The 26,377-nt window shown below is 48.8% G+C and overlaps 1 protein-coding gene across 1 annotated transcript in view; it reads left to right on the top strand.

Annotated features, from left to right (window-relative positions):
* Positions 1-26,377, top strand: part of VWDE (von Willebrand factor D and EGF domains) — a 57,352-nt gene that overhangs the window by 24,155 nt on the left and 6,820 nt on the right. Inside the window, exons 13-27 of the mRNA XM_043967467.1 lie at positions 1,965-2,182; positions 3,277-3,350; positions 4,142-4,412; positions 5,833-6,041; positions 6,430-7,379; positions 9,499-9,635; positions 11,845-12,000; positions 12,971-13,075; positions 16,542-16,656; positions 17,272-17,522; positions 18,111-18,317; positions 19,597-19,683; positions 19,727-20,048; positions 20,262-20,444; positions 22,174-22,296. Of these exons, the coding sequence (XP_043823402.1) occupies positions 1,965-2,182; positions 3,277-3,350; positions 4,142-4,412; positions 5,833-6,041; positions 6,430-7,379; positions 9,499-9,635; positions 11,845-12,000; positions 12,971-13,075; positions 16,542-16,656; positions 17,272-17,522; positions 18,111-18,317; positions 19,597-19,683; positions 19,727-20,048; positions 20,262-20,444; positions 22,174-22,296 (3,408 nt within the window). The remainder of the gene's footprint in view (positions 1-1,964; positions 2,183-3,276; positions 3,351-4,141; positions 4,413-5,832; positions 6,042-6,429; positions 7,380-9,498; positions 9,636-11,844; positions 12,001-12,970; positions 13,076-16,541; positions 16,657-17,271; positions 17,523-18,110; positions 18,318-19,596; positions 19,684-19,726; positions 20,049-20,261; positions 20,445-22,173; positions 22,297-26,377) is intronic.

Genomic DNA, 26,377 nt, shown 5'->3' with positions numbered 1-26,377 from the left:
AACTGGGAATAATAATAATAATAATTATTATTATTATAATAGCATATACCTCACCTCTCACATATGAAGTGTCCAGTCCAGTCCAGTGTAATCTAACATATATTCATACGCACCTACCAGACAATAGGCCCTGTAGATATGAGATGAAGAGTAGCCCTTGTTTTTTGGGAGCTCACATTCTACTTTGAGAATACAAGAGAAGGCCATAATGTTGTAGGTTCATGGGCCTAAAACTGAACCTATTGTGACATTTAAAAATATAGTGAGACATAGTTTCTGGGTAATGAATCATTTGATTAATAATGCATGTTATTAATAAAAGGATTAATGACACTCTCAAATGCCAAAGACCCCTCATGGTGGTGGGTTCACAGTTCATATGCCCTTGGAAGAGTGGGTATTCCTGAGAGTGTCAATCAACTCTGCTTAACAAGTAAAGAGAGAGAATATATATTACAATGAGAGGTGAAACTATTCATTTTGATTATGTCATTTACTTCTATATTGCCCAGTCTTGGGCAATCTCCCCACCCAAACCTGAGCAGAACACAATGGGTCCAGAAGTTTCACCTTAGAATAAGTTCCTGGTAAGGGTGGGAAGAGGAGTCTGAACAAGATTTAGGAGAAAATTAATTCAATTTCATTATCAGTTATATCCTTCAGACACTGAACTTTGAGACGAGGACTTTAGAAAAAGGGGGAGCTTGGATCCTTCTTCCCAAATCATCAGTTATTAATAATCATTTCTCTCACTAAGGATATATGTGACAATTGGAGGAGGGTGAGAGGCCTCAGGAAATGCTGTCCATAGGATGTGGCCCATGAGCTGACCCAGGAAAGGACACTAGAGATTCTTACAGGCTGAAAGCAAGTGAAGCCTATTCCAGGGAGGGGCTCTGGCCAGTACAGAGACACATAGATAGGAGATAATGTTCTGAGACTAGCTGGGAACAGCAAGCAGTAGAACATTGGGTTTATGAAGGGGAGTAATAGGAAATATTTGGAAAACCAGACTAGGCTGGAGTCATCGTGAAAGGCTTTCAGTGGGAGAGTTCCTTCTTTGTTATTGCTTCTCTTTCTTTTTTTAGATTCTTCTCTGTAAAGCTTTGAAGGATGGAGATATAGCAATGGGGGAGGTGGTGAGAGAATGCCTCACTTCTCCCTTCCCCTCGTTCTCCCGCACACCCTACCTCCAGCGGCTTAGCCAGTAAACTTTGTTATAAAGAAAAAAACACCAACAACACACAATTAAAAGCAGATTTTAGCCCAATGAATTGACAGTGGATAAACTCCCTGACTCCTTGGATATTGCCTCCCGAGCAGAACGGTGATTCACAGCGTTAGACAAAGAAGGCTCAGTGCTTCTCGGGAGGTTCTTTTGTTGCCAGAATCACTAGATAGATTGAGTACATAAAAGGCTTTGATGCATGATTTTTATTCCCCACTGTGTAAATTTCTCCAGGTATATGAGGAATTGGACATATTAGATGGTGGCTAAGACAGAAAGAGCTAAGACGAACTAGACTGTAACAAAACAAGTGGAGGTCCAAACATTTCCTTCCCTGATGTACTTGGTGGGAAAGTTGAGGAAGGTCTCTTGACAACAACCACAAGTAGTCAGATGAAAGAGGCTGGATTTCTTTAGATGGATCAATTCCAAGGGGACTCCTTGAATGAGCCCCGAGAGGCCAAGCAAGATGGTGGGGTGGGATCTCTTCCTGCCTGGGAAAGGGATGTCCAGGCCTTTCTCATACCCTCAAGTTGTCTCATCTTTAGTAAAGAGCCATTGCCCGGCAGCTTTGTAGCGAAAGGGTGACCTTCTGTAAAGGACAGAGACGCTTTTGGGCTCCAGTTCTGTCTGTTGGTGTGTGGCATGCCAACAGTTATCACTTGTAGAATTCTTTGCCATATGCGCATCCGTCTTAAAGAGAAGCTTTAATGATTTTTTTTTCTCATTAAAACAGGTAGCGAACAACAAGGTTACAATTTGGCTCTTTCTCATTGTCACGTGGACCTTCCCGAGACATCATCCTGTGAGAATGGAACATGCAGCCAGGCGGTTATTTATTTCACAGCAATAATAGACTTTTCACGGGATGGAGACAGAGTTACTGAAATTGTTGTGGAACCCATTGTCAGTGTGAATTTCCTGTGGAGCAGCTACATTCCTGAAAGTGTACAGGTGGACACACAGCCAAGACATCTCTCTAAATAGAGATTTAAAATATCACTCTTTTCATAAAACACAATACACTTGGGTGGGGGTGGAGACCTCACCTGTCACTTACACAGGACATATGAATACCCACTCTCTGAGTCTGCTCATTGTCATACAGGAAGAATCACCTCCAATACATGATGACACTCAGCTTCTTTCAGTCACCTCCAGCTGTTGAATCTCCACCCATGAATTGAAATGTATTTACATAGCTAGTTACTCAAAATGATACTTTTTTTTTTCGGGGCTATGGGGTTAAGTGACTTGCCCAGGGTCACACAGCTAGTAAGTGTCAAGTGTCTGAGGCCGGATTTGAACTCAGGTACTCCTGAATTCAGGGCCAGTGCTTTATCCACCGCATCACCTAGCTGCCCCTCACAATGATACTTTTGATATCTGAAATATAGCCACTGCTCAACAATAAGGGAAAAGAAACAAGAAATCGGAATATCACAGGTATTCATAGATTAAAGCAAAATGCCCTTGTTTTAATATATCTACAAATCTCATCTTAAAATAAGCTGTCAAATTCTTATTTTCAGTCTATAGTTAGGTAACTTAAATTTGATCCCAAATCCACATCTGCAATATATGGTAGTTACAATAAAGTTAGTTATATCATATAATTATTATGTATTATATCATATAACATCAAATAGTATATATTACATATAATTTATCATGTAATTAAGAATTATTATATCAATCATTATATTATATATAATATAATATAAATATTTTGTTAAGGGTTAAGAAAAATATTCAGAATAACAGTTTCTTTTAAAACTTTTAGCAGGCTGTATTCGGCTACAAAATAGGAAGAGACAGTACATTATCAATGCATAAACGTGTGTGTATTTAATACAATTTGAGACTTTTAGTTGAAAAAAACCTACTCTATTTGTGATTCATTTTCTGTAGCATTTTAGAAGAGATGTGAACAATAAGAATAATAATTCAAATAGAAAAATCAATTTCGATGAGATTATCGCATGATTTAGTCTCTCATAAGACAACAAACAATGATGTAATTTACTGAAAATGTCTTTGCTTTCCAGATCAAAGTAAAGGACCTGCCCACAGCCAATTGCTATTCCTTTACTGACCCTCATATCATTACATTGGATGGGAGGTAACTTTCTAATTTGCAGGGTTGGGGGAGTGGAATAGAGACTTGTGAAATTTAGTGGGTCAGCAGAATCGTTTGGTTATTTCATGTGTGGAGCCCCTCCCTCCATATACCATAAAAAACCTCAAGGGTCAGTGGGGGCATATTTAAGGTCACCCCGATTTCTTATCGCATTTGTATCCTTTGAGTGGTGGACAAACTTGGATATTTCCCCCTAAATCTTGATTTGCATTGCCATGAAGGAGGGATGAGCTCTGTTTCCTCAAAATGAGGATCCCCACTTGACATTTCATGTCCTAGGAGACAATCCTCACTGTGTCGTTGGCTTCCTGCTACTGGGGCCACAAGGAACAAGAGGAATCTGATTGTTCTTTGTACCAGAGGACGCCTGTCTCCTGGGCATCTTCAGGCTATTGGAATCTTATCCAAAGGTGGGACTGGCTAATGTTCACAGAGAACAAAAGAGCAGACCCACCTAGTCTGTCTAGAACAAGCATTTATTAAGCACCAACTGTGTACCGGCCCTATGCTAAGCTCTGGGGATAGAAAGAAAGGCAAAAGGCAGGCCGTGTCCTCAAGGGGCTTCTATTTTACCGGGCACATTATTGTACAACAGAAGGAGTCTTAGCGGGAGGCAGAGACCATGCCAACTTCCTGATTTTATAGATGGGAAAGCCGAGACCCAGGAAGAGGAAGGATGACTAAGATTTTCTTGTACCTGAGTAACCTCCACAGCAGGAATGCTTTGAGGTAGAATTCTCTCCAGCCTAAACCTTTCTCTTCTCTGCTGACAGGCATTACGAGCACTTCAGGACCGGAACCTTTGTGCTCTACAAGAGCCTGTCACGGGACTTTGAAGTCCACGTTCGCCAGTGGGACTGTGGGAATGTCCACTATCCAGGGTCCTGTAACTGCGGCTTTGTGGCCAAAGAAGGAGGTGACGTGGTTGCGCTGGACATGTGCAGTGACCAGCTCCACAAGTCACAGCCCTATTTATTTGTGAAGAGCAGAGATCCCAGCAGCCATCTCAAGATCAGGGAGTCTTATTTAGGAAGAAAAGTCACGGTAGGTAAGGGGCGGAATTTGCTGCAAGCACCTCCTTCCTCATGTTCATTTTCCTGTAAAAGTGGTCATTTCACATCCAGAGGGTTTCCCACTCTAAGATAGCACAGATCCTATCGTCCAGCACCAGAGGCACGATCAGCTCTGATCTTCAGAAGCATTTCTTCTCTTTCCTACAGGTATTTGTTTGAGGGTAAAACTTGAATCAGGAAAATCAACAACTGCCTTATTTGGGGTAAAATAAAGTGCTTGTTCCTAGTGAGGATAGAAAAATGTTGAAATTGGAATCTCATAACTACTTTGTCACAGCTGGAGATTACAAGGGTAACCAGAAGGTTAATTTGGTAAATATTCCCCAATTAGTATTCACAAACATTTTAGTTTTGGTGTGAAACTGGCAAGTTATCTGATGCTTTCATGGGACTATAAAGAAATTATGTAGAAATTCAGCACAATATGTACCAATTACTCCCTACAATGTAAGGGGCGCCAGAAATTATAGCAAAAAAAAAAAAATGAAATAGTCCCTGCCTGCAAAGAGCTTTCGATCTACAGGGATCACCTTCATCCATGTGATTCTTTTCCATGTTTTTCCACCAATCCCACAAGACCATTTGCCCCTCAGTGGACTGGAAGCCTTTCTCTGGATTTTAAAAACTGTTCTGTAGAAGCCACACTTCCATGTGCATGAGGCCCTTTCTGACCCATCTGACTATGGGGATCTCCCTGCCCCCACATTTATTTTGTATGTACTTCTATATCACTGTGCTATGTCGTTCTATAAAATGTAAATATCTTGACTCGTGTTTGCTTTTCATCTCCTGGATCAGCCCAGTGCCTGACATGCAGTAGGTGCTTAATAATTGCTTGCTGGTTGGGCTGCCCATCTCTCCCCTTTGCTCTTTCAGCAGAACCAGCCTAACTCCTTTTCTGGTCACGCCTGTGCATGCAGAAGTCTTTTCCACCCCTTCTTGTGCAAAAGTCATTAGTGATATGCAACAACCAACTTCCACACTTACCATCCATCGTCTCTGTTTTGCCCTGTGGGTCACAGCAATTTTGAGTCATTGTGTCCCTTGAGCCCCAGATATATCGTCAGGAGATTATTACTGTTAAAAATGTGCAGGGGGCAGCTAGGTGGTGCAGTGGATAGAGCACCAGCCCTGGAGTCAGGAGGACCTGAGTTCACATACAGCCTCAGACACTTAACACAAACTAGCTGTGTGACCCTGGGCAAGTCACTTAACCCCAATTGCCTCACTTAAAAAAAAAAAAGTAAACCAATGATTCGGAGTTAGCACTTATTCCCTCACCTGGACCTTTCAAGCAATGAGTGAGCTCCAGTGGGTAGTCTTGGGTGTCAGAACACTGCCCCCACCTGCCTCTCACGCTGCTCCTCACTTGTCCCTGTTCTTGGGTCCAGATCATTTTTTCTTCCGGAGCTTTCATCCGAGCTGATCTTAGTGAATGGGGCATGAGTTTGACCATCCAGTCTCCTGGCTCAGATTACAAAAACACCCGGGGACTTTGCGGCACCTTTGATGAAGACCCAGAGAACGACTTCCACGACAAACGTGGCACTGCGATCAAGGACCATTCCAACCCGTACCTGGTTTTTAGTAATGAGTGGAGGTAAGAAGGTCCTTTGTTTTCCTTGGATGCCTGTCAGTTACCAGAACAAAGTTTTGTACCTACTCGGTACATACTCAATGCTTCATTCACATCTTTTTGTTTGTTTGTTTGTTTTTTGTGGGGCAATGGGGGTTAAGTGACTTGCCCAGGGTCACACAGCTAGTAGGTGTCAAGTGTCTAAGGCCGGATTTGAACTCAGGTCCTCCTGAATCCAGGGCCATTGCTTTATCCACTCAGCCACCTAGCTGCCCCTCATTCACATCTTTAAAAGCCCTAACATGCTCTGTGTAGCTCATTTCCACACCCTGGCTCTTTTGCAGTGTGATCACATCAGTGAGCAAAGTGTTTCCATTTTATTCTGTTGTCTTGTCTTTTTATCCTTTGGAAGGATATCACCAGGACAGAGCATGTTTGATAAATTTCCAGTTTCTTTCAAATCTCCTGGAAAAATCTCCTACTGCAGCTGTGCAGAAGACAATGCTGGATCCCAATCTGTCAATACTCTGGAGAGTAACTCCCAATCAGAAATCATCTCAGGCTGCCATGACAGTGAACATGGCAGACGTACTTCTTTGATACCAGAACTAGACATCACTATAGAGCATAGCAATGCTGAGGACCTGAACAGAAGCTTAAAGAAGCATTCAGTGAGAGAAGAAAAAAATCCAGGTTCCTTTTCTTCAAGTCAAGAAAAAGATGTTAATCTAACAAAAGTAGATTCAGAAGCACCCATTCGTCACAACAGCAACAAAGTGCCTTTGGAAATCACGAGACGTGTGCAGAATTGGGACCACCATCCCCAAGAAAGACAACCTGTCCAAAACAGGCAGAAAAGACAACATTTGCATGAATATCCTCCCACCTTTTCTTTCCTAAATCTCAGCCCTGCTGACCTGGAAGGATTAAGCTATTTTTTTCCTGAGGACCATGTTGCCTACGTACACCAAGAGTTTGTACTGTCATGGCCCACACCTTCTGGGCTGAAGGAAGCCCATGTGTTGGAAGTCTGCCACCATACCCTGGCTAACTCAAGCATTGCAAGGTCCTGTGCCGAGTTTCTCGGTGAGAGAATAGACAGTGTGGTTGAGATTTGTGTGAAGGATGTGCTGTTGAAAGATGACCTGAGCTGGGCAGAAGCAGGTTTGGCCCTCTTAGAAAATGAATGTGAAAAGAGAATTTTGGAAGAAGGAAAGTACAGCAAAGATTATGGTCCGCACATTGAAGAGATTCTCCTAGTGCTGAAATGTCCCAATTTCTGTAGTGGACACGGAGAGTGTACGGACTGGGGCTGTGAGTGTCTACAAGGCTTTACTTCCTATGATTGCAGAGTCTCGTCTGGTAAGTAAAAGAGCTGGAAAACCTCAGTGTGATGCTTTTGTCCTTTGGTGTCCTGGTCCTGATATGTGTGTGTGTGTGTGTGTGTGTGTGTGTGAGAGAGAGAGAGAGAGAGAGAGATACACACAAACACATACACAGAAAGAGAGAGAGAGAGAGCATCCTTTGCAGCCCACTCCCTCACATTATCTAATAAGTTACCTAGTGAGCTAGGAATCATAGGATTTACCCTCCTTTTCATGGACAAATGCATCGCCAAAGAAAACAGGCCGCCATCAATCTGCAGGCATCTCTAAAGCATCTTCTTTGTGCTGGATGTTATGTTGGATGCAAAGGGCACCAGGACAGAAATGAGCGCTGTCCCTCTGCCCTCGAGAATCTTCCTCTGTTGTGGGAAACAAAGCATACTCAGGTGTGAGTAACCCATGACAGCATTGACACAAGGCTTTAAGCATTACAAAGGGCTTTTCATGTTCTCTTATTGGATACTCACAACACTGTGAAGTAGGATCTCTCATCCTCATTTTATAGATGGAAAGAAGTAGATACAGAGTTTCTGACTTTGTTCTTTCAATTTCTTATTCATTCATTCATTCATTCATTCATTCATTCATTCATTCATTCATTCATTCATTCATTCATTCATTCAAGAAACACCAGCATCGTATAGAGAGAAGCTCTGTCCCAAGACCATTCACTTGCCTCTTAAGCCCAGTCACCCATAAGTCCATCCTAGCCATTGCTGCCAAAGTAATTTTCCTTAGGGGTGGATCTGAAAATGTGATCCCTTATTCAACTTCACAGGGGTGGGCTGGTAAACCTTTAGCGTCTAGTTCTCTAAAAAAAAAGAAAAAAATTACACACAACACACTTTTCAATTTAGTTTATATCATTAATATTTTCTATAAGTTTCTTAAGTCTAGAAAATCAAGAAAATAATAAATCAAGTCCTTATTTGTAGCATTTACACAGGTGTAAATGGTCTTGCTAAAATTTGAACAATTGGCAAAATGTGATCGTGCAAGACTAGCCTTCTCTCTGTTCCTCACCCATGACTCTCCAGGCCTTTCCACTGGCCTTCCGGCATGCCTGGGATGCACTCCTCTTTCCCCTTGGCCTCCATGAATTGCTCACTTTCTTTAAGATTAAGCTAAGGGACCATTTTCTGCACAAGGCATTTTGTGACCCCCCCCCCAGTTGCTGATGCCTTTCTCCCAAACTACCTTATTAATATTTGCTAGCATTTGGATAGTGTTTTCGGCTTGCAAAGAACTTTACAAATATTATCACATTAGATCCTCACAACAACCCTGAGAGGCAGGTACTGTTATTCTCACCCCCGTTTTACAGAGGAGGAAACTGAGGCAAACAGAGGTTAAATAACTTGCCCACAGTCTCACAGCTACTAAGTGTCTGATCAGGATTTGAACTCAGCTCTTCCCAACATCACGTCTAGTGCGCTTACCCACTACAACACCTGTGCTTAATCACTGTGTACATATACATTGTCAGTTATTCCCTTTATATTTATGTTGTACATTTTTCACTGTGTCCCTGTTGTCTCCAACATTAGACTATAAGCCCCCGCCCCCCCCCATCAGGAGGGGCCATCTCATTCTTGGTACGTGTGTCCCCAGCACTTGGCACAGTGCCTGGCATTTAATCAATACTTGATTGATGGATCATAGGAGCAGGAAAGCTCAGTCCCAGCCTCTCCCCACAACCTCAAAGGGGACCCTTGTTCTCATTGAGCTTCTTGGCTCTGGGTCACCAGTGCTCTCTGCATAGAAAGGACAGGGAGAAAAGTAACAGAAGAGGGAGTTTCTTAGCAGCCACCATGGGATGAAGGTGGAAGAAAAATGCCTTTGGCATTGCCGGGGAGAGTTGGGGCCCCAGCAGTGCTAAGTGGCTGCACCTCATCCCCTAGGAACGCTTTTGTTTCATGCCGCCCAATTCTCACTATTTACCGGATTTCAGGAATCTCCAATGAGTATGATGAGCACACATCTCCACATAGAGGCTACATATCATTTCAACTGGGCCATTTAAATCATTTTTTTCCTACAAAGTACATATTTTTAACCTTTCTATCCATGCATGATATACTTTCCCCTGCTCCCAGACCAGGCTCCAGAAATTACAGAGCTTGAGAATGCTGGCTTATGTGACATCCACCCCAATGGCTGCACAACGGTGAGAGTTTTGGGTCACGGATTCAGAGAGTCACCAACAATGAAATGTGAAATAACCCAACAGCAGGTAGGTTGATTTCATTCAGTATTGGCGAGGGGCTTCTCCTCCTCATGACTTGCCCTTTATTCCCCAACCTCTTGGGTCCTCCTTCACCTTAGATATCCTACATCTTCCCCAGTATGATGTCAGTTCCCTGAAGGCAGGGACTAGTTTATTTTTGTCTCAGTATCCTCATACCTCGGCACACCCTCAATAAAGGCAGGTGGCTGGAAGAGGTGGGCCTGGGTTCAGTGTGTGCACACACTGAGATGTGTCCAGTAACTTCTGGTATTTTACAGTCTTCCACTTGGCCCACCTGGTTCTTTGCTCACATCACATTCCATTTATAAAACAAGCAATAAACCAACTTGAAACCTGGGAGGTCATTGTTTTCATGGGTGATTTGACCTTTAACATATTAATTCATGGTTTAACATTACTCTCACTTATCCATTGAATGCATAATCATTGAATTATCCAGGTATCCAAGACATATCCAAGGCCCCAGAAAATTAAACCAGCAGCAATTGGTAGAAGTCCCAAAGTGGTAATAATTGGCTTAGTGTCAGGGGGGAAAAACTTCCTAAAAAAACAAGAGCTGCCCAAAAATGGGAGGGATTGCCTCTCAGACATCTCCAAGCAAAGGCTGGCTGCCATCTGTTGGCTGTGGTCTAGTGGGTCTTTTAGAAGCAATTCGAGCTTAGACTAGATGGCTTCTGAGCTGTCTTCTAGCTGACATTCTGTGTCTGCAATCAATCCAGCTGAATGAAGCCGACCCCCAGTCTCTCCTGTAATAACATCGTACAGCAAGGAAGGTTGCTTGTCTTTGTACCCAAGGACAGTGGTTCCCAAGAACTACAATTATTCAGAGAATTTGCCCTAACAGCCTGTGTAAACAAGCCATGAATTTATGAACTTTTGACACCCTCATAAGAAGACAGTGTGTGAAACAATAAAACTCAGTAATGGAAAAAGACAGCCGTGCTCACCATGTTAATTTGAGTCAGGGGAGAGTACGGCTGTCTTGGTCTTGGCAAGATTCTCAGAGTGACATCACACATCATTTAGTGGCTCACCAAGCCTGGGCCCAATAGATTTGTGCTGTCTGGGAAGGCATGCCACATACTGATGCTCTGGCCCGAGATCACCGTCACTGCCTGCCTTTTGTCTCCCTGCATCTCACCTGCTTCTTCTAAACACAGCTGAAGTGGGATGAAGAGAAGCCATACATGTCAGACTGGGCCCCAATCACATCCGCACGGAAAAGGCAAAAGGTCTTCCAACACAATGTGGTGAAAGGCCCCCCAGACCTCAAGGAGTCCCCCACTTGCCGTGTTCCTTGTCCTGTTTTGGCTTCAAACAGCTCCAATAATTAGGCTGTTCTGTTGTCACTGTAGACGACTCTGTGTTAGCACATCAGAGTAGGCAGCAGAGCTGTATTACAGGGTCCAGGAAGGACCCACCCTGGCCAAATTCCTGGGGAGGTGGAGGCGGGGAATCAAGCATCCTCAGGTGCCCTGTAGGAGCTGGTTCCAGACAGTGTAGTTAATCAGGCAGAAACTAGCCCGGCTCTGATGGGATTTAGAAAGGAGCCAGCCTCAGGCTCCCAGAGAGGCAAGTGGGAGGAGGCTTCCCTGCCCGAGGTGGTGCCCTAGAGTATGGGGACTCCTGGGCATCTTTACCTCGACATGTCTGTCCATGGGTTTTCCTAACCCTGTCCCTGTGCTAGTGGGGGGCTTACGTGACCAGCTGTTGCTCAGCGGTCTATGATGGGTTCATCCCTGCCTGTCAACAAAGCTGTCCCTCCAACTCAGTCCTTCCAAGGTCACTGTCTGCCCCGTGCCTTCATAAGCAGATGTAAAGAGCCGACATTTTGTGTTTCCCACTGAGAGCTTTATCAGACAGTGACAGCAAATTATAACACATCTTGTCAAATTAAGGTGGTCCTTTCCTCCAATTAAAGAAGGAAATAATCATCTCAGTAGTCTTATGAAGTTTATAAAAGATACAAATTATAGAGTATATAAATTCCCTGGTGTTGCAAAATGTTTTATTTTTATTTCTTGGTATAGATTGTGAATAAAGTTTTAAAATGAAAAACCAATACATTTCTGGGCACAATGTGCCATTAACAAGCTAAAATGTTTTCAATTTAAGGATTTCATGAAGTGAAAATTGATTCTTGTTGAATTTTTTCTGTTTTTGAAAAGGAGAAATATTCTTTCTATTTCTCTAGTATAATAGTAGCCAAGGCATCCTGGTAGCCCCCGTATACACAGAGGTCATCTTTCAAAACAGCACAATGGTCACTTGCCTGCTGCCTGCCCATGTCCAGACGTTACCCACAATGCATCTGAGGGGGGATGGGCTAACTGCAAAGTGGCAAATCAAGGTAAAAAGACAACCATAACCAAGAACGTTTCTCTAAGAAAATATCCGAGACCTGGTGGTGAAACAGAATCCATTGAGAACAAGCCATTTGACATATCATTTCATCTTTTAAAAAAATAATATTTTATTTTTCCCCAATTACATGTAAAGACAATTTTTAGCATTCATTTAAAAGAATTTTCCAAATTTTCGTCCTCCCTCCCTCAAGAGCAGTCATACAACACACATTTCCTTATTAGTGATGTTGTGAAAGGCACAGACTCAAAGAAAAAACACACACACACAAATATAGAAAGTGGAAATAGTATGCCTTGATCTACATTTGGATTCCATCAGTTCTTTCTCTGGAGGCAGATAATACACTTCATCATTCATCTTTTGGTATTGTCTTCGGTCATATTGCTAGGAATAGCTAAGTCATTCACAGTTGATCATAGTACAATGTTGTTGTTACTGTGTACAATGTTTTCCTGGTTCTGCTCATTTTGCTTTGCATCAGTTTATGTAAGTCCAGTTTTTTTTTTTTTCTGAGAGCATCCTCTTGTCAATTCTCATTGCACAACAGTATTCCATTACAATCATAGACTATATCTTGTTCAGCTATTCCCCAGTTTATGGGCATCCCCTCAATTTCCAATTCTTTGCCATCACAGAGTTGCTATAAATACTGCTCACAAATAGGTCCTTCCACCGCCCCTTTTTAATTTCTTTCAGATACAAACTTAGTAATGTATCGCTGGGTCAAAGCATACACATGGTTTTCTAGCCCTTTGCCAAAGGGCTCTCCAGAATGGCTGGATCAGTTCACAACTCTACGAACAGTGCATTGGTGTCCAAGTTTTCCCACATCCCCTCCAACATTTGTTGTTTCCTTTTTCTGTCACATTAGCCATTCTGATGGTCGAGAGGTGGTACCTCAGGGTTGTTTTAATTTGGAGCACTTTTTCATATACTGTCATTCCTTTTTATAGGTTTCTAATGATGGCTCTCGCTTCAGTAACCCCCAGATTCTGATGATCTATGATGGTTCCTGTCAGACGTGTGAGCCCCATTCCGAGGGACACTGCACATTAAAGGTATCCCCTTTATGGTTTGGGTTTGGCCAGGGGGGCCTAGGAGGCCAACTCCTTTAATCCCGTAAGCATGTAAACCTGAGCAGGAATCCTCACACAGCCTCCCCCTAGAGACCTCTATTAAAGGAAACCCCCTGCATAGAAAGGAGCTGGGCTCCTTGATTCTGGGGCAGCTGTGGAGCAATGTCTGCACACTGGCCTCAGAAGAAGAAGGCCCGGCTCAGGTCTGCTCTCCGACACATACTGAGTGACCCTGCCCAGGTCACCTGCCTACTCAGTGCTCTAGGCAGCCAGCCCTGCTAGAGAGGGTCCTGTAAGGGCCAAATTTAATATGTGGAGAGTTAATTGGGTGACTCGACATAATATCGGAGTTCAGAAAATAATGAGGGACCCCTAGGTCCAAAGTTTTCTCTCTTCCAAACTGCCTTTTTTAGCTATTTCTCCCAGGCTAATAAGAAAGGAGATTAACAGTCTCTTTTCTACCATCAAACCAGGTTTTATTCATAGGGATAAAACATACAACAAAGGTGAAGTTAATAAAGCCAGGGACAAGGGAATAGGGGAAGAGAAAAATGGATAAGCTCCCTGGCTCTAGCAAAGACTGACTCAATTCCCAAACTTGCTTCCAGCTCAGCTAATTCGAAGAGCTGGCTTCGTTTCTATTAACTCATCACCTGGGGTCCGTAGTTTCTATGGGGGTCAGCTGTGCAGCCCCTCGCCAGTCTGCTCTCAGAAGCTCACCAACAGGAAAGAGAGAGCTCCTCTGAGCGAGCATTCCCTTTTCTACTTTTACTCTCTCTCCCCCAAAGGGAGGTCCTTCAAGTTGCATGGCTGAGAGTGGTCCCCCCCTGCTGATGTCAGCAGTACTTGTCACTCAGGGCAGGCCAGGTGTGGCCTAATCTAATCATCCCCAAGTAGGCACTTAGTTGGTTTCTCATTCTCACCCAGTTCAAACAATACTAAGTCTATCAGGTGGGGCCCCTGGGCTCTGCCAGATTCCATTATTTTATCACAGTCCCCTCACTCCGGAGCTTTTCCTGAACTTCAGTGCAGTCTCCTTCTCTGTGGCTTCTGCTCAGAATCCCAACTCTGCCCCAGCAGCAGGCAGGACAAATGTCCTCCCTCTTCTGATGGACAGTCCTTCAGATGCGTGAACACGGCCACTGTGTCCTGTCTGCAGCCCCTCCTTCTACCTCTCTGGAGGCTAAGCTACTCTGATGGGAGCCTAGCACCCCAGTCTGGCTCTTTTCTCACCCCCAGACCCCCAGCTTTCATGATGGACTGGCGAGAGAGGATCAATGGCTTTGCCCAGAGGCATCCTCGCTGCTAAGCACAGACAGCTCAGATGATTGAGTGGGCAGATGTAAACTTAGCTTCACTAGCAAAATGCCAGGGCCCAGGGAGTCTTGTGTCACAGACCCTTCTTGTACCTTGGTCCAGCTGAGCATGCACCATGCTACTCTCAGGACTTGGGGGACGGCCCACTGGAGTCATATGTGGGCTCAGACAGCTAGTGCTGTAACTGGGACTATCTGATTATAATAGCTGGCCTTGATATACTGCCTACTATGTGCTGGCACTGTGCTAATGGCTGGCTTTGATATACTGCCTACTATGTGCTGGCACTGTGCTAATGGCTGGCTTTGATATACTACCTACTATGTGCTGGCACTGTGCTCATGGCTGGATTTGATATACTGCCTACTATGTGCTGGCATTGTGCTAATGGCTGGCCTTGATATACTGCCTACTATGTGCTGGGCACTATGCTCAGATCTTTGCAAATATTCCATCCTCACAAGTCTGGGAGGCAGGTGCTGTTTTTACCCTTGTTTTACATTCAGGAAACTGAGGCAAGAAGAGCTAAGTGACTCGCACAGGGTCCCACTGCTAGTGAGTGTTTAAAACCAGGTATGAACTTGGGTCTTAGGACTTAGCACAGTGCCTGACAGGTAGGAAGCACTTCAGAAATGCTTCTTGACTGACTCACTGTCAGGTCTCCTTGACTCCAGGCCCAACCCTCTGCCCACTGACCACCGAGCTGCTATTGTCCTCCTTCTGTAGCTGAGTAAACTGAAGACAAGACAAAGGGAGTAATCCAAGGACACAGAGGCTGTAAGGAGCAGAGAGGATTTGAACCCAGGTCCTCTGAACCCAGGGTGTCGCCTCACTGGCTGTTATGCTCTTACGTACCATCCATGCCATTAGTATGCTCCAGCATGAGCCTAAGGAAGGTGCCCAGAGAGGAAGTGAACAGCAGGCTCCCACACCGAGATTCTTATGTGGGGTGTGTCTGGCTGCAGAAAGATGCCTCACCAAGCCTCCTGCTCCCGGGCAGCTCCTGCAGTCTGACCGGGGGCTCTGGGGGCTGGGCCTCCCACTGGTGGGTGCATTCTCCCCACGGACAGATGAGAAAGGAGGAACCGCAGGCAGGACAGAGCCTGTGTCTGAAGCCCCGCACCTGAGGCAGGGAGAGCCTGGCTCCACCGGCACATTTTCCTGGCTGTTTCCTCCTGCCATGCCTGGGAGGGACCCCCCTGCTCCCAAGGGTGTCAGGAGCAGGCTGGATCATTCGCTCCCCGGCCCCTCCCTGAGCAATGGGGCCCAGTCTCCGGCTTCTTCATTGACCCCCTGGTTCCTCTGCTTCCGGCTTGGGAGAGGCCGAGAGAAGGGATGGGTCCTTCCTCAGACTGGGTGGGCACTGGCTTCCAGGGACCCTCTACTGACTTCTGCCCCTGCTGCTTCTCCTCACTGCCCTTGGTTCTTCCTTTTGGGGTCAAGCAGAATGAATCACATCCCCCTTTCCTGTGTTTGCGGATGGTCATCATGTCCCCAGCATCTCCTTCACGGGGGTCTTTACTTCATCGCTTCACTCTGTCAAGGGCACTGGGGGTGACCTGGCTGACCCCTCAGGTTCCATCTAGCTCTAAGCACTGTGACCCCAAGGACAGCTCTGACCCCACTGGCTCCCCACGAGTTGCAGTTCCCCACACCACTCCTCCCCCACATCACCAGCCATGACTGACCACGGACACGCTACAGATGAGAGCCAGTGTCTCTCGGCTCCCTGGGATACATGGAAGAGGGAGGGAGGCGGCATGCAGGGTTTTTAAGGGGAAGAACAAACCCATGATGATTTTCTTCTGGTATTTGCACATTTGCCTCTTTATTTCTTTAAATATCTCCACCTGTTTAAGAAAGGTCCCCTCTTATTGCCCAGCTCTGCAGAAATTCCTATTGATTGGAAATACCTGGTTTTCTAGGACAAAGTGATCATTAGGGCGGATCATTAGTGGAAGATATTTCCAAACCCAGATGATAATTGGATTTTTTCCCCTTGGAAATGGCACTGGGAGGTTGACAGGCATGTTACCTGCCTAAGGCGCGCATGGCTTCCTAGCCCTAATAGCCCACGGCCATCGGTGATGGACAACCGCCTCTGTGCTGAGGGTTTTTCATTTCTGTTTAGGAAAAGCATTGCTACCTGGATGGCGTCTGCTATGGAGACGGGGAGCCCAGCCCGACGAGCCCTTGCCTGCTCTGCAGAAGTGGCCTTTCCCAAAGGACTTGGTCAGTCTCTGAAGGTAAGGAAGGTCCGGCATTCGGTGCCTGCTTCAGCCGGAACCATTCCCCAGGAGGCCAGAGGGCGGCCCGTGTGCAATGTGCAGTCCCAAAGGCATCCAGGGCTTATGCTGAGAATAGCAGATGTCTGTCTTCATCTGGCCTGCCGGCCGCTGACATGCTGACAACAAACTTCCCGCTTCCACATTTGCTAAGTCAATGCCGCGCTATCTCTCCGAGGCTCCCTGGCCTCCATGCTGGAGCAGTCGGATGCCAGCAAAGCTGCCCTTTCTCTTCTGGCTCAGGAGGTCAGAGGGCAGGGAAAGCAGGACAGGGGGACAGGAAGTGGGAGGGGAAACAATGTCCAGGCTTCCCCCTTCCCTGCTCCTGGTGGACCCCAGGAAATCCTGGGGGAGGGTACAAAGAGCTGGATATTTCACTCCTTCCCCCCTCCTGAGGGGTCTGGAGACCTGGGAAAAAATCTGGTGGGGTGGGAAGGGGGTGTTGACTCCAACGACTCACAGGAGAATCCAGTGGGCGCCACACGGCAGAATCCGGAGACTCTTTTGGGCGAGATCCGTCAGGCTTGGCCTTCACCTGGCTTCTACAGAAGTAAGTCTGTGTCTGCTCCGTCCCAGACAACCGACCCCCAGAGTTCCAGGAACCACAGGAAAGGCTGCAGACGTCTTATGGGGAAATCTTTGTGTACCCATTGGTGGCCTTGGACCCAGAAGGCTCTGCCGTCTTCTTCAGCCTGACCTCGGGCCCGGAGGGAGCGAGTGTCTCTCCTGGGGGCGTCCTGCGATGGAAAGTGCTGTCCTGGAGCGCACAGACGTTTACCATCAGCGCCGTGGATGACTGCAAGGCCGAGGCCAGAGTGACCATGGAGGTAGTGCCCCAGAGATGGCTCTTGTCTCTCCTCAGTGAGGGTGATGGAGGGTTTTCTAGAGTCCTCTGAGTCTGTAAGACACCTCCCAAAGGCGATCTCGTCCCAGCTGCCAAACGGCTTAAGGTCCTCCAGCGATCAGGTGAGAATGCTGAGGCTCAGCGTGCCCAGGGGACCTTGCAAGCAGCCTCGTCTGTGACTCTAGGCAGGCCCGGTGCCCCGGACTCCACTCACTCCACTTAACATGGGCTCTCTTTTTGAGGGGGACATTTAAAAAGATAAACCCTGTGAGTGACTAGCTCATGGGTCAGAGGTGTCCCCACACTCCCAGCTAATACATGTCCCCAAGACTTTTTCTGGACCTAAGGAGACGTGACTGTTTCTTTTCTGTTCTTCTTTTTCTTCTGGTGGGGCAATGAGGGTTAAGTGACTTGCCCAAGGTCACACAGCTAGTAAGGTTCAAGTGTCAGCAGTCGGATTTGAACTCAGGTCCTCCTGAATCCAGGGCTGGTGCTCTATCCACTGCGCCACCTAGCTTCCCAAGATGTGGTTGTTTTCAATGAAGACGCTTTCCTTTGCCTTCTTCCTCAGGTGTTTGTGAAGCCCTGTGATTGCCTGAATGGAGGGTCCTGTGTGCCCTGGGGTGACATCTCCCTAGGAGACAGGCCACACTGGTGTTCTTGCCCGCCTGGGTTTGAAGGTACCCGGTGTGACGTGGACATCGATGAGTGTGAGCCTCACCCCTGTGGTCCTGGCCGATGCAGGGACATGGCTGGGAATTACTCCTGTGAATGCCCAGTGGGGTGGACAGGTCAGTGCTCAATCATCCTGTCTTCTTGGAGGGGCAGGGTAGCTTAGTGGGCAGAGGCTGGAGTAGGAAGCAGGAAGACCAGTCTGACTCCCACCTCAGACACTTGGGAGGGAGGGATCACCTTGCCTCAGTTTCTTCACCCATCAAATTGAGATGATGCCAGGACTTTACAGAATTGTGAGCATCAAGAATGACCACACACAGGGGCAGCTTTGGAAATCTAAACATCCTGGAGGAACATCTCTGATTGCCATGATTCCTGCATGAACACGTCAGGGACTGAACTGGGGTGGCAGGGATGGGGTGCAGCTGGGTGGTGCAGTGGATAGAGCACCAGCCCTGGATTCAGGAGGACCTGAGTTCAAATGGAGCCTCAGACACTAATGAGCCATGTGACTTGGGGCATTGCCTCAGTTCCTCATCTGGAAAATGGGGCCACCCTGAAGGAGATGGAACCAGCCCAGTGTCTTTGCCGAGATAAGGAGAGTCAGACACGACTGAACAGGCCCATGGGGGAGCTCTCATTGGGCAGGAGCCAGGACGCTCGAGGGCCTGAGCTTCTGTGTGGGAGAATCACTGGAAGGGGCGGGGATGTTCAGAAGAAATGCCCACGTGAACCAAGAAGCCTCCATCCAGCTCTTACTGTGTGGGAAGCTGTTTGTCCTGCATTCTCAGAGAGGACCAAGACCTGGGGAGGAGACGTCATGACTTACACCGAACTGGACCTACTGGAGGGAGGGCGGTGCGAGGTCACCTGGCCCACTCTCTCCTCCAGAGTCCTCTGAGGCCAGTGGCAAGATAGACCTCAGGAAGACTGGAGAAGACCCCGGATGTTTGAGGCAATTGGGGTTAAGTGACTTGCTCAGGGTCACACAGCTAGTCTGAGGTGAGATTTTAACTCAGTTCCTCCCGACCTCAGGGCCGGGGCTCTACCCACTGCACCACCCAGCCGCCACTGAGGATACAGAGAGGGAAGTAGGGTGGCCCCTGCTCTCTGGGAGCGCCCACTCACCTGGCGACTCAATGGTGCAGTGGAGAGTGCGGGGCTGGGAGTCGGGAAGGCAGGTTTGAATCCCGGAGGAGACGTTTATGAGCTGTGGCCTTGGGCAGGTTCTCCCTGCCTTGGTCTCTCCACCTGTAAGATGGGGATAATGACCCGGCTACCCATAGCTTGGTGGTGAGGGTCAAATGAGACCACGCAGGCAGAATGCTTTCACAAACCTTCCAGCGCTTTAGGGATGCTGGCTCTCGCCATCATTCTGACAGGGAGAGAGCATGACGGAGGGGTCTGCCACAGGTGCCACAGGAAGGCCCAGCGGTAGCAGCAGCAAGGCAGATGGTGATGTGTCTTCTGTGGAGCGTGGCCATTAACTAAACCACATCCATTCCCACTAAGGCGGGAGGTCAGGGGGGTGAAGAGAACCCTCTTCACGTGTTGGAAGGGGAATCTCAGACTCAGAACCAGGAGCAGGGGCGGAAGATGCCACGGGGCAGGTGGAGGTTTCAGGGACTCTTGGCCATGAGAGCCATCCCTGAGTGGAGCGGGTGGTCTTCAGAGGCGGTGGGCGCCCTCTGCTCTGGGCTTCCAAGCAGGGGCTGCATGAACACGATGCCAGTGACCATCCAGACGAGTCCAGAGCTGTTGATGTGTGTAGAGAAGCGGCAAGTCCCGATCCCCCAGGAAAGGGGCCGGCGAGGCAAAGATGACAATTCAGTCAGTGGGCACTGAGCGAGCTAACGCTCCCCATGTGGCTCTGGGCTCGGGCCGGAGACTCAAGGACAGAATGGGGCGTCCTTGTTCTCAGGGAGTTTCCAAACTTGTGGAAGCCAGTAACACCCCTACCCATAAATGTAAGGCGAGGTGGCACGTGATGAGCAGGCCATCCTGCTTCTCAGAGCTTGGCCCCTTGACACTCAATGTTTCCACTCAGGCACGAATTGTCAGGAAGATGCGGACGAATGCGGATTCAGCCCCCGGGTCCCCGGAGGACGCTGCGTCAACGTTTCTGGTTCCTATCGCTGTGACCCGTGTCCCAAAGACCTGCACGGCGCTGGGGAAGCAGGCCTGGGTAAAACCCTCCATTTTAACACTGCTCTCCCCACGGACCGGCCGGGTGAGCTGTGGCTTCTTTGTCAAAACCCGTTTCTATGAACATGTCACTTCAGTTCTTCAGTGAGTCTGTGAAATAGGCACTTAGAGATGGTGCGTCATAGTGGGCAGTGTGTGGACTGAGACTCAGCAGACCAGGTTTCAAATAGCGCCCCTGACACTGCTTCTCTGTGTGACTGTGGGCATCTCAGCCTCAGTTTCCTCCTCTGTCAAATGAGAATAATGATACCCGTAGCACTGCCCTGCAGGGGTTGGGGGGAGGGGCTCAGCTGCAACTAAGGGTCGAAAGGTGTTTGGCGGATTTTAGGGTGCTATAGAATGTGATGGTATAGACGCTCTTTTGTGTTGACCTTTGTCTCCGTGGGCTCTTTCTCACTGAGTGAGGGAACTGGTTTGGGTATCTTATAACCAACATTTCATTGCTCAGTGACAGAGATCAGGCCTGCTTGGAAACACAAGGAGGGGATGAGGCCTGACGGAGCTCCTTTTAGGCCCATCCAAGGGCATAGACCTGGATGCCAGCACCATCCATCCCTGGCACCTTCCTCCACTGCTGGCGAATCTCTTAGGAAGAGACAAAACAGCTTCCCTAGGACTTGTCCAGAGACCGAGCAGCCTGGCAGCGTCTCAGAGCCACCCACCCCCTGCAGGTTTAAGCCACTGCTCCTTAGCACGGCATTCAAGGCCTCCTGTCATTCAGGTGTCTAGTCCTCCTTCACCATGTGCCTGACCCTGTGGCTCCAGCCTGCCCAGGCACTCCACTCTCCCCCATCTAATGCCTCCCCCATGTGCCCCCTACTCATCCACCACAGGCAGTGGCTCCGTCATTAGATGCCCAGGTCAACTCCTCATGTTCAGCCCTCACGCGGTGCTGTCTGATGGCGCTGCCTCTGTCTCTTGGCCACCTTTCCCTGTGGATGTTTTCCTGTCCCCTCCATGCTGGGAGGTCTTGGGGGGTGTCCACCAGCCAGCCTTCAAGTGGCTGTAGGCAGGGGCGGGGGGTCGATCTCTGCAGTGCCCCCGGGCATTTGTGCCCACCACATGCATTGGGCCTCCCCAGATCCCTCTCCTTCCCAGGCCAGCTGTGCCAGGGATAAAGGCAAGAACGTCCTGTGTCTAAGGGAACAATGACAAAAATAATGCCCATCCTGTAGATGGGCCTTCCATGTCCCCTAAGAGCCCTGCAGATATGGACTCATTTGACCACTGAAGGCACCCTGGGAAGCAGGTGCTGTTATCATCCCCTTTCTTAGGTTTGATGACTTGCCCAAGGCAACACAGTCTGTAGGGGTCAGAGTCAGGATTTGAACTCATGTCCTCCTGGCTACAAATCCACCACTGTCCACTAATTGAACACAGCCCTCATTTTATGTCGGAGCTGCACACGATACAGTGGAAACAGTGGGAATCACTCGGAGACGACGTGACTTTATGTAGCGAGATCTGGAGTTTGTGGGACCTCCCCTTCACTGGGGAGGGGGGTTTTCTTGTTCAGATGACGTTGGACCCTCAGGCCAGTGACCTCGTGGCAGCTTCAGAATCCCAGAATCTTCTGTCTGTGTGGCCCACGCAGGTCGTCAGATTTAGGGGCAGATCTATCTGCATACGTGGGGGTGCCCCCCACTAAGGGAATGTGGGCTCCCGGGCAGAGGCTACGACGCAGCACCCGGCAGGCGGTCGGGATTGGGCTAAACTGAACAAGTGCCCCTGGGGCCGTGTGCTTTCTGTCACAGGTGAAGCCACATTGACCGGTGAGCTGCCCTCCCACCCCGCGGTCCCCAAGGACTCTGAAGAGAAGGAGTCCAAAGAAGGGCAGAAAGAAGTGACCGGAAAGCGCCCGGCTGACGCGGGCACTGGTGAGGTTTCTTCTCAATCCTAAGTCGCCATGGAGTGTTCAGTGCTGGTCAGCAAGGCCCACGGGGCCGGCGTCTAAAGAACGGCTCTGCCCACCCGGGAGAGAAGGCGCCCTGGGCTTTCCTCTGCCCCTTGACTGTCCGAGACAAGCCTCAGGCTCTCTCTTGGGGGGGGGGGAGAAGGAGACAAGCATTGATTAAGCACCTACACGTGTCAGGCACTGTGCTAAGCACTTTACAAGTGATCTCCCTGGAGGGATCCCCACAAAAGCCCTGGTGGCGGGGAGGTGCTGGTATTATCCCCATTTCACCATTGAGGAAACTGAGGCAGACAGAGGTGAAGTGACTTGCCAGTCACACAGCTAGTGAGTGTCTGAGGCTGAATCTGAACTCGGGTCTTCCTGATTCCAAGCTCAGGGCTCTCTTGACTGTGCCCCGGCTCCCTTGCTGCTCACCCGGATGTTGTGGCTGAGCGGGAACGGGAATATCTGTGGTGATTTTAAAGAATCTTTGAGCAGGAACAGAACTTAGAAATCACAGGGTTACAGAGACCGTTGGAAGGGACTGTGGCGGTCCTAGAGTCTGACTGCCCCCTTTTACAGAGGGGAGAACTGAGGCCCAGGGAGGGAAGTGACACATCCTCTGTCACATAAACAAGCATTTATTAGGTGCTTTCGGTATACCAGGCACTGTCCAAACCCAGCACCTCTGACACCAGCGTTCTCTTTTTAATCCCAAAGCCGCCTTTTGTCTGAGAAGGTGTGAAAGTAGAGACTAGACACTCCTGGAGTGCTGACAGCCCCCTGGGACCCCACCCAGCCAGTGGCCAGTGGGGGTCACTGCAGAGGAAGGCAGGCAGGGCAACCAGCCGAAGGCAGAGCACCCGCTGTCCCAGTATGATGCCAGTGTTGTTTCAAGGCATTTCCTCATCTGGCACAGTCTATAGTGCTGTGTGCAGAGCCCTTAGGGGTGCAGGGGCTGGGGCAGTTGGGGGAGCATAGAGAGTTCGAGGACGCCAAGCTGGGGAAGGGGGCTCAGAGGTGGTGTGGCCAGTAGGGTGGTACTGGTGGGTTGGCTCACCAGTACTCAGTGCTTTCTGCATCTTCCTCTGCCTCGGTGCTGCCCGGGGGTCTCCTCTGAGTCTTGAATAAGGCTGTCGGCAGCTTCTTCTTAGCGTTAGGGAAAAATAAAAAGAAGCATGTTCCCCAAAGTGCCACAAGAGGGCAGTTGTCCACCAAGAAATCTCCCTGGTTGGGGTTTACATAGAAACCCAAAAGGTGGGTCTTTACCCATTTCTGCAGAGCTTTAGCGCTGGCAAAGTGCTGTAGGTGGCAAGGCGTTATTTACACGCAAGGAAACTGAGGCTTCGAGGCTTCAGGACCCGTCCTTAGTGGCCAGGCAGGATTTGACCCTGGCAGGGTGAGGAAGGCTGGTCTGGGGGTCTGGGGGTCTGGGGGCTCTTCCTCTTACCCCCAGCATCCCTGGGCCACCTTTCCTCTTCTACAAACGGAAAGGTTTGGTCTAGAACCTAGAGCTTCCGGGGACCCTCCACAGACATCAACAAGTCCACCCTCTCAGGGCTCCAGGGAGGCCCCAAGGAATGGGGCTGATCCCAAGAATTCCAAGGGCAGATGCAAGACCCTCCCACTGCCTCCCACGCTCGCTCGCTGTTTCCTCTCAGCTTTGGGTAGCTTGTGTTGCTGAGTCTGGTGTCTGAGAATGAGGAGTAAGATGGCATTAGCCACAAGCACATGGAATCTCTCTGAAAGAGAAGTGGGAATATTCTGTCCCCCCATACACACATACAGAATACATAAATGCATACACATGTGCACACAGCACACACATGATACTCACATGCACAAAAAACACCACGCAAACATAATAGATAATACATGCATCACACACCCACACTCCATCACACAATACATACATAATGCATACATACACATGCATAATGCACACATGCATGCAGACACAGCTCACAACACATGCATGCATAATACACACAAGAATGCAGCATGCATACTCATACAATACATGCATATACACACATACACAACACCCAATACCTGTATCATACATCATACACACACACACTACTACCTAGAGTGCCCCCATTTCCTCCTGAGGTCCTTTATCCCCATCTCTAAACTCTTCTGGATGGACCCCCCCTCCTCCAAACCCAGCACGGCTGCCCTTTCAGCCCATCCTGATTCTTGGGGTGTGGGGCCTGACTAGAAGGATGCACAGGCAATGAAAACAGCCAGAACTCGTGGACGCTGACTCTCAGGCTGGGTGTTGTGAGCCGGCCATAGGGAGAACTTTCCTGACCATTCCCCTATAGAAGCAGAGCCGCCCTCCAAGCTGGGCTTGGTTGCAGAACGTGTCTCCTTGGGGCTCTTCGGGCATTTTAACCATCCTGGGTTAAGGCATGCTGGGTGTGCCTGTGGAGTATGCAATGAGGGACAGAGAAACTCAAGGGGGAATGGGAGCAGAGACGAGGGGAAAAGAAATGGCGGAGGGGCAGTTTCCCAGTGCATCCTGATGAGTGATTACACTAATCCCAGGTGACAGGGATGGGAAGGGAAGTGGTGTTTTCATTATCTTTTTGGGGGTTTTTTTGGTGAGGCAGTTGGGGTTAAGTGACTTGCCCAGGGTCACACAGCTACTAAGTGTCAAGTGTCTGAGGCTGGATTTGAACTTAGGTCCTCCTGACTCCACGGCGCCCCCTAGTGACCTGAAAGTGGTGGTTTTTGGAGCTGTTTCAAGAGAAAGTAAGGCCTGGAAAATAAGAGAACCAGAGCTTGGGAGTTTATCCCATGGGAGCCTGTGCCTTTGGCACATCACAGCACAAAGGGCTGGAAGGCTGGGTTTGAATCTTGCCCCTGACACTTTCTAGCTCTGACCTTGGGGAAGGCCTTCGCCTCCTGCAGTCTCCCGTTCTTCCTCAGAGGGTCCAGGATCAGGCCTCAAAGGTTCCTTCCACCTTCAGCTCTAACATCCTATGCTATCCCTTTCCCAGGGGGCTGGAAGAGAGTAAGTGACTTGCCCGGGCTGAGGCAGCTCCTAAGTATTTGAGGCAGGATCTGCACCCAACTCTTCCTAATACTCAAGCCCAGCACTGGGCGAACCTTTAAGCGATGTAGAAATCTGCCGCCTGATGCTCTCTCTGACCACAGACCCAGCAGCACCTGACCTGTCACAGGGGGAGCACTCCCAGTGCTGACACTGCCCAGGCCCACAGGAAGGAGCTCCCGAGAGGACTTAGGGGAGTTCTTGCCCCTCCCCGGTGCCCAGGCTCCTCCTGCCAGCTCTTCATCCCACATCCTCACTGACATTTTCTGGGGTGGCCTCGTCCTGTTACTAACCCTTGTCATCTTTTCCTGTGTTCGTTTTCTCCCCAAAGAGAGTCGAAGGTCTTTGAGGGTGGGGCTCACATTTTATACGTCTGATCGCCCCCCCTCTGTGGATGGTCCCTTCTCATGGATGCCTCACGGTCGCAGGGAGGTGCCCCGGTCCCTCCCAGGCTCTGCCAGTAGAGTAGCAAGGACCTACCATGTGGAGAACAGCAGGGCTACCATGGCAGGGGGTGTCAGACCAGCTTCGCTGATGCCTCAGGGCTCATGCTCAGCATGGCGGCAGGGCAGGGTGGGGTGTGATTTTTTGGCTGTGACAATTCTAAAAATCTGTCTAACAACAACAACAATAACGTCCTTTGCTGTTTGCAGTGTTTTCCAGACCTTAACTCATTTGTCACCTCCCAACACAATGCCTGGCACATCGCAGGTGGTTAACAAACGCTTGTGGCCTTGACTTACTCACCTGTGGGGTTAAGTCTGTGTTCAGCAGCCACACTCAGGAAATCATGGGTGAAATATCGCGTGTTGTGGTGTAAGAACATTGCCCTTAGCAAGGGCCAATGGGCTCAACACCCCCCCAAAGGCCGGGCGTTCCTGCCTGTTGCTGAGCCCCGGTTTGAGGATAATTTGGCCTCCAGCTGCTCTGCTGCAGTGTTCTTGTGCAGTCCAGAGGAGAGAATGTCTGTCAAGAACTTTGCAGGGGCGGCTAGGTGGCGCAGTGG

Source organism: Dromiciops gliroides, chromosome 5 (assembly GCF_019393635.1).
Source record: "Dromiciops gliroides isolate mDroGli1 chromosome 5, mDroGli1.pri, whole genome shotgun sequence".
Classification (NCBI taxonomy): domain Eukaryota; kingdom Metazoa; phylum Chordata; class Mammalia; order Microbiotheria; family Microbiotheriidae; genus Dromiciops; species Dromiciops gliroides.
The sequence above is the reverse complement of the archived record's forward strand: the minus strand, read 5'-3'. Positions and strand labels throughout refer to the sequence as shown.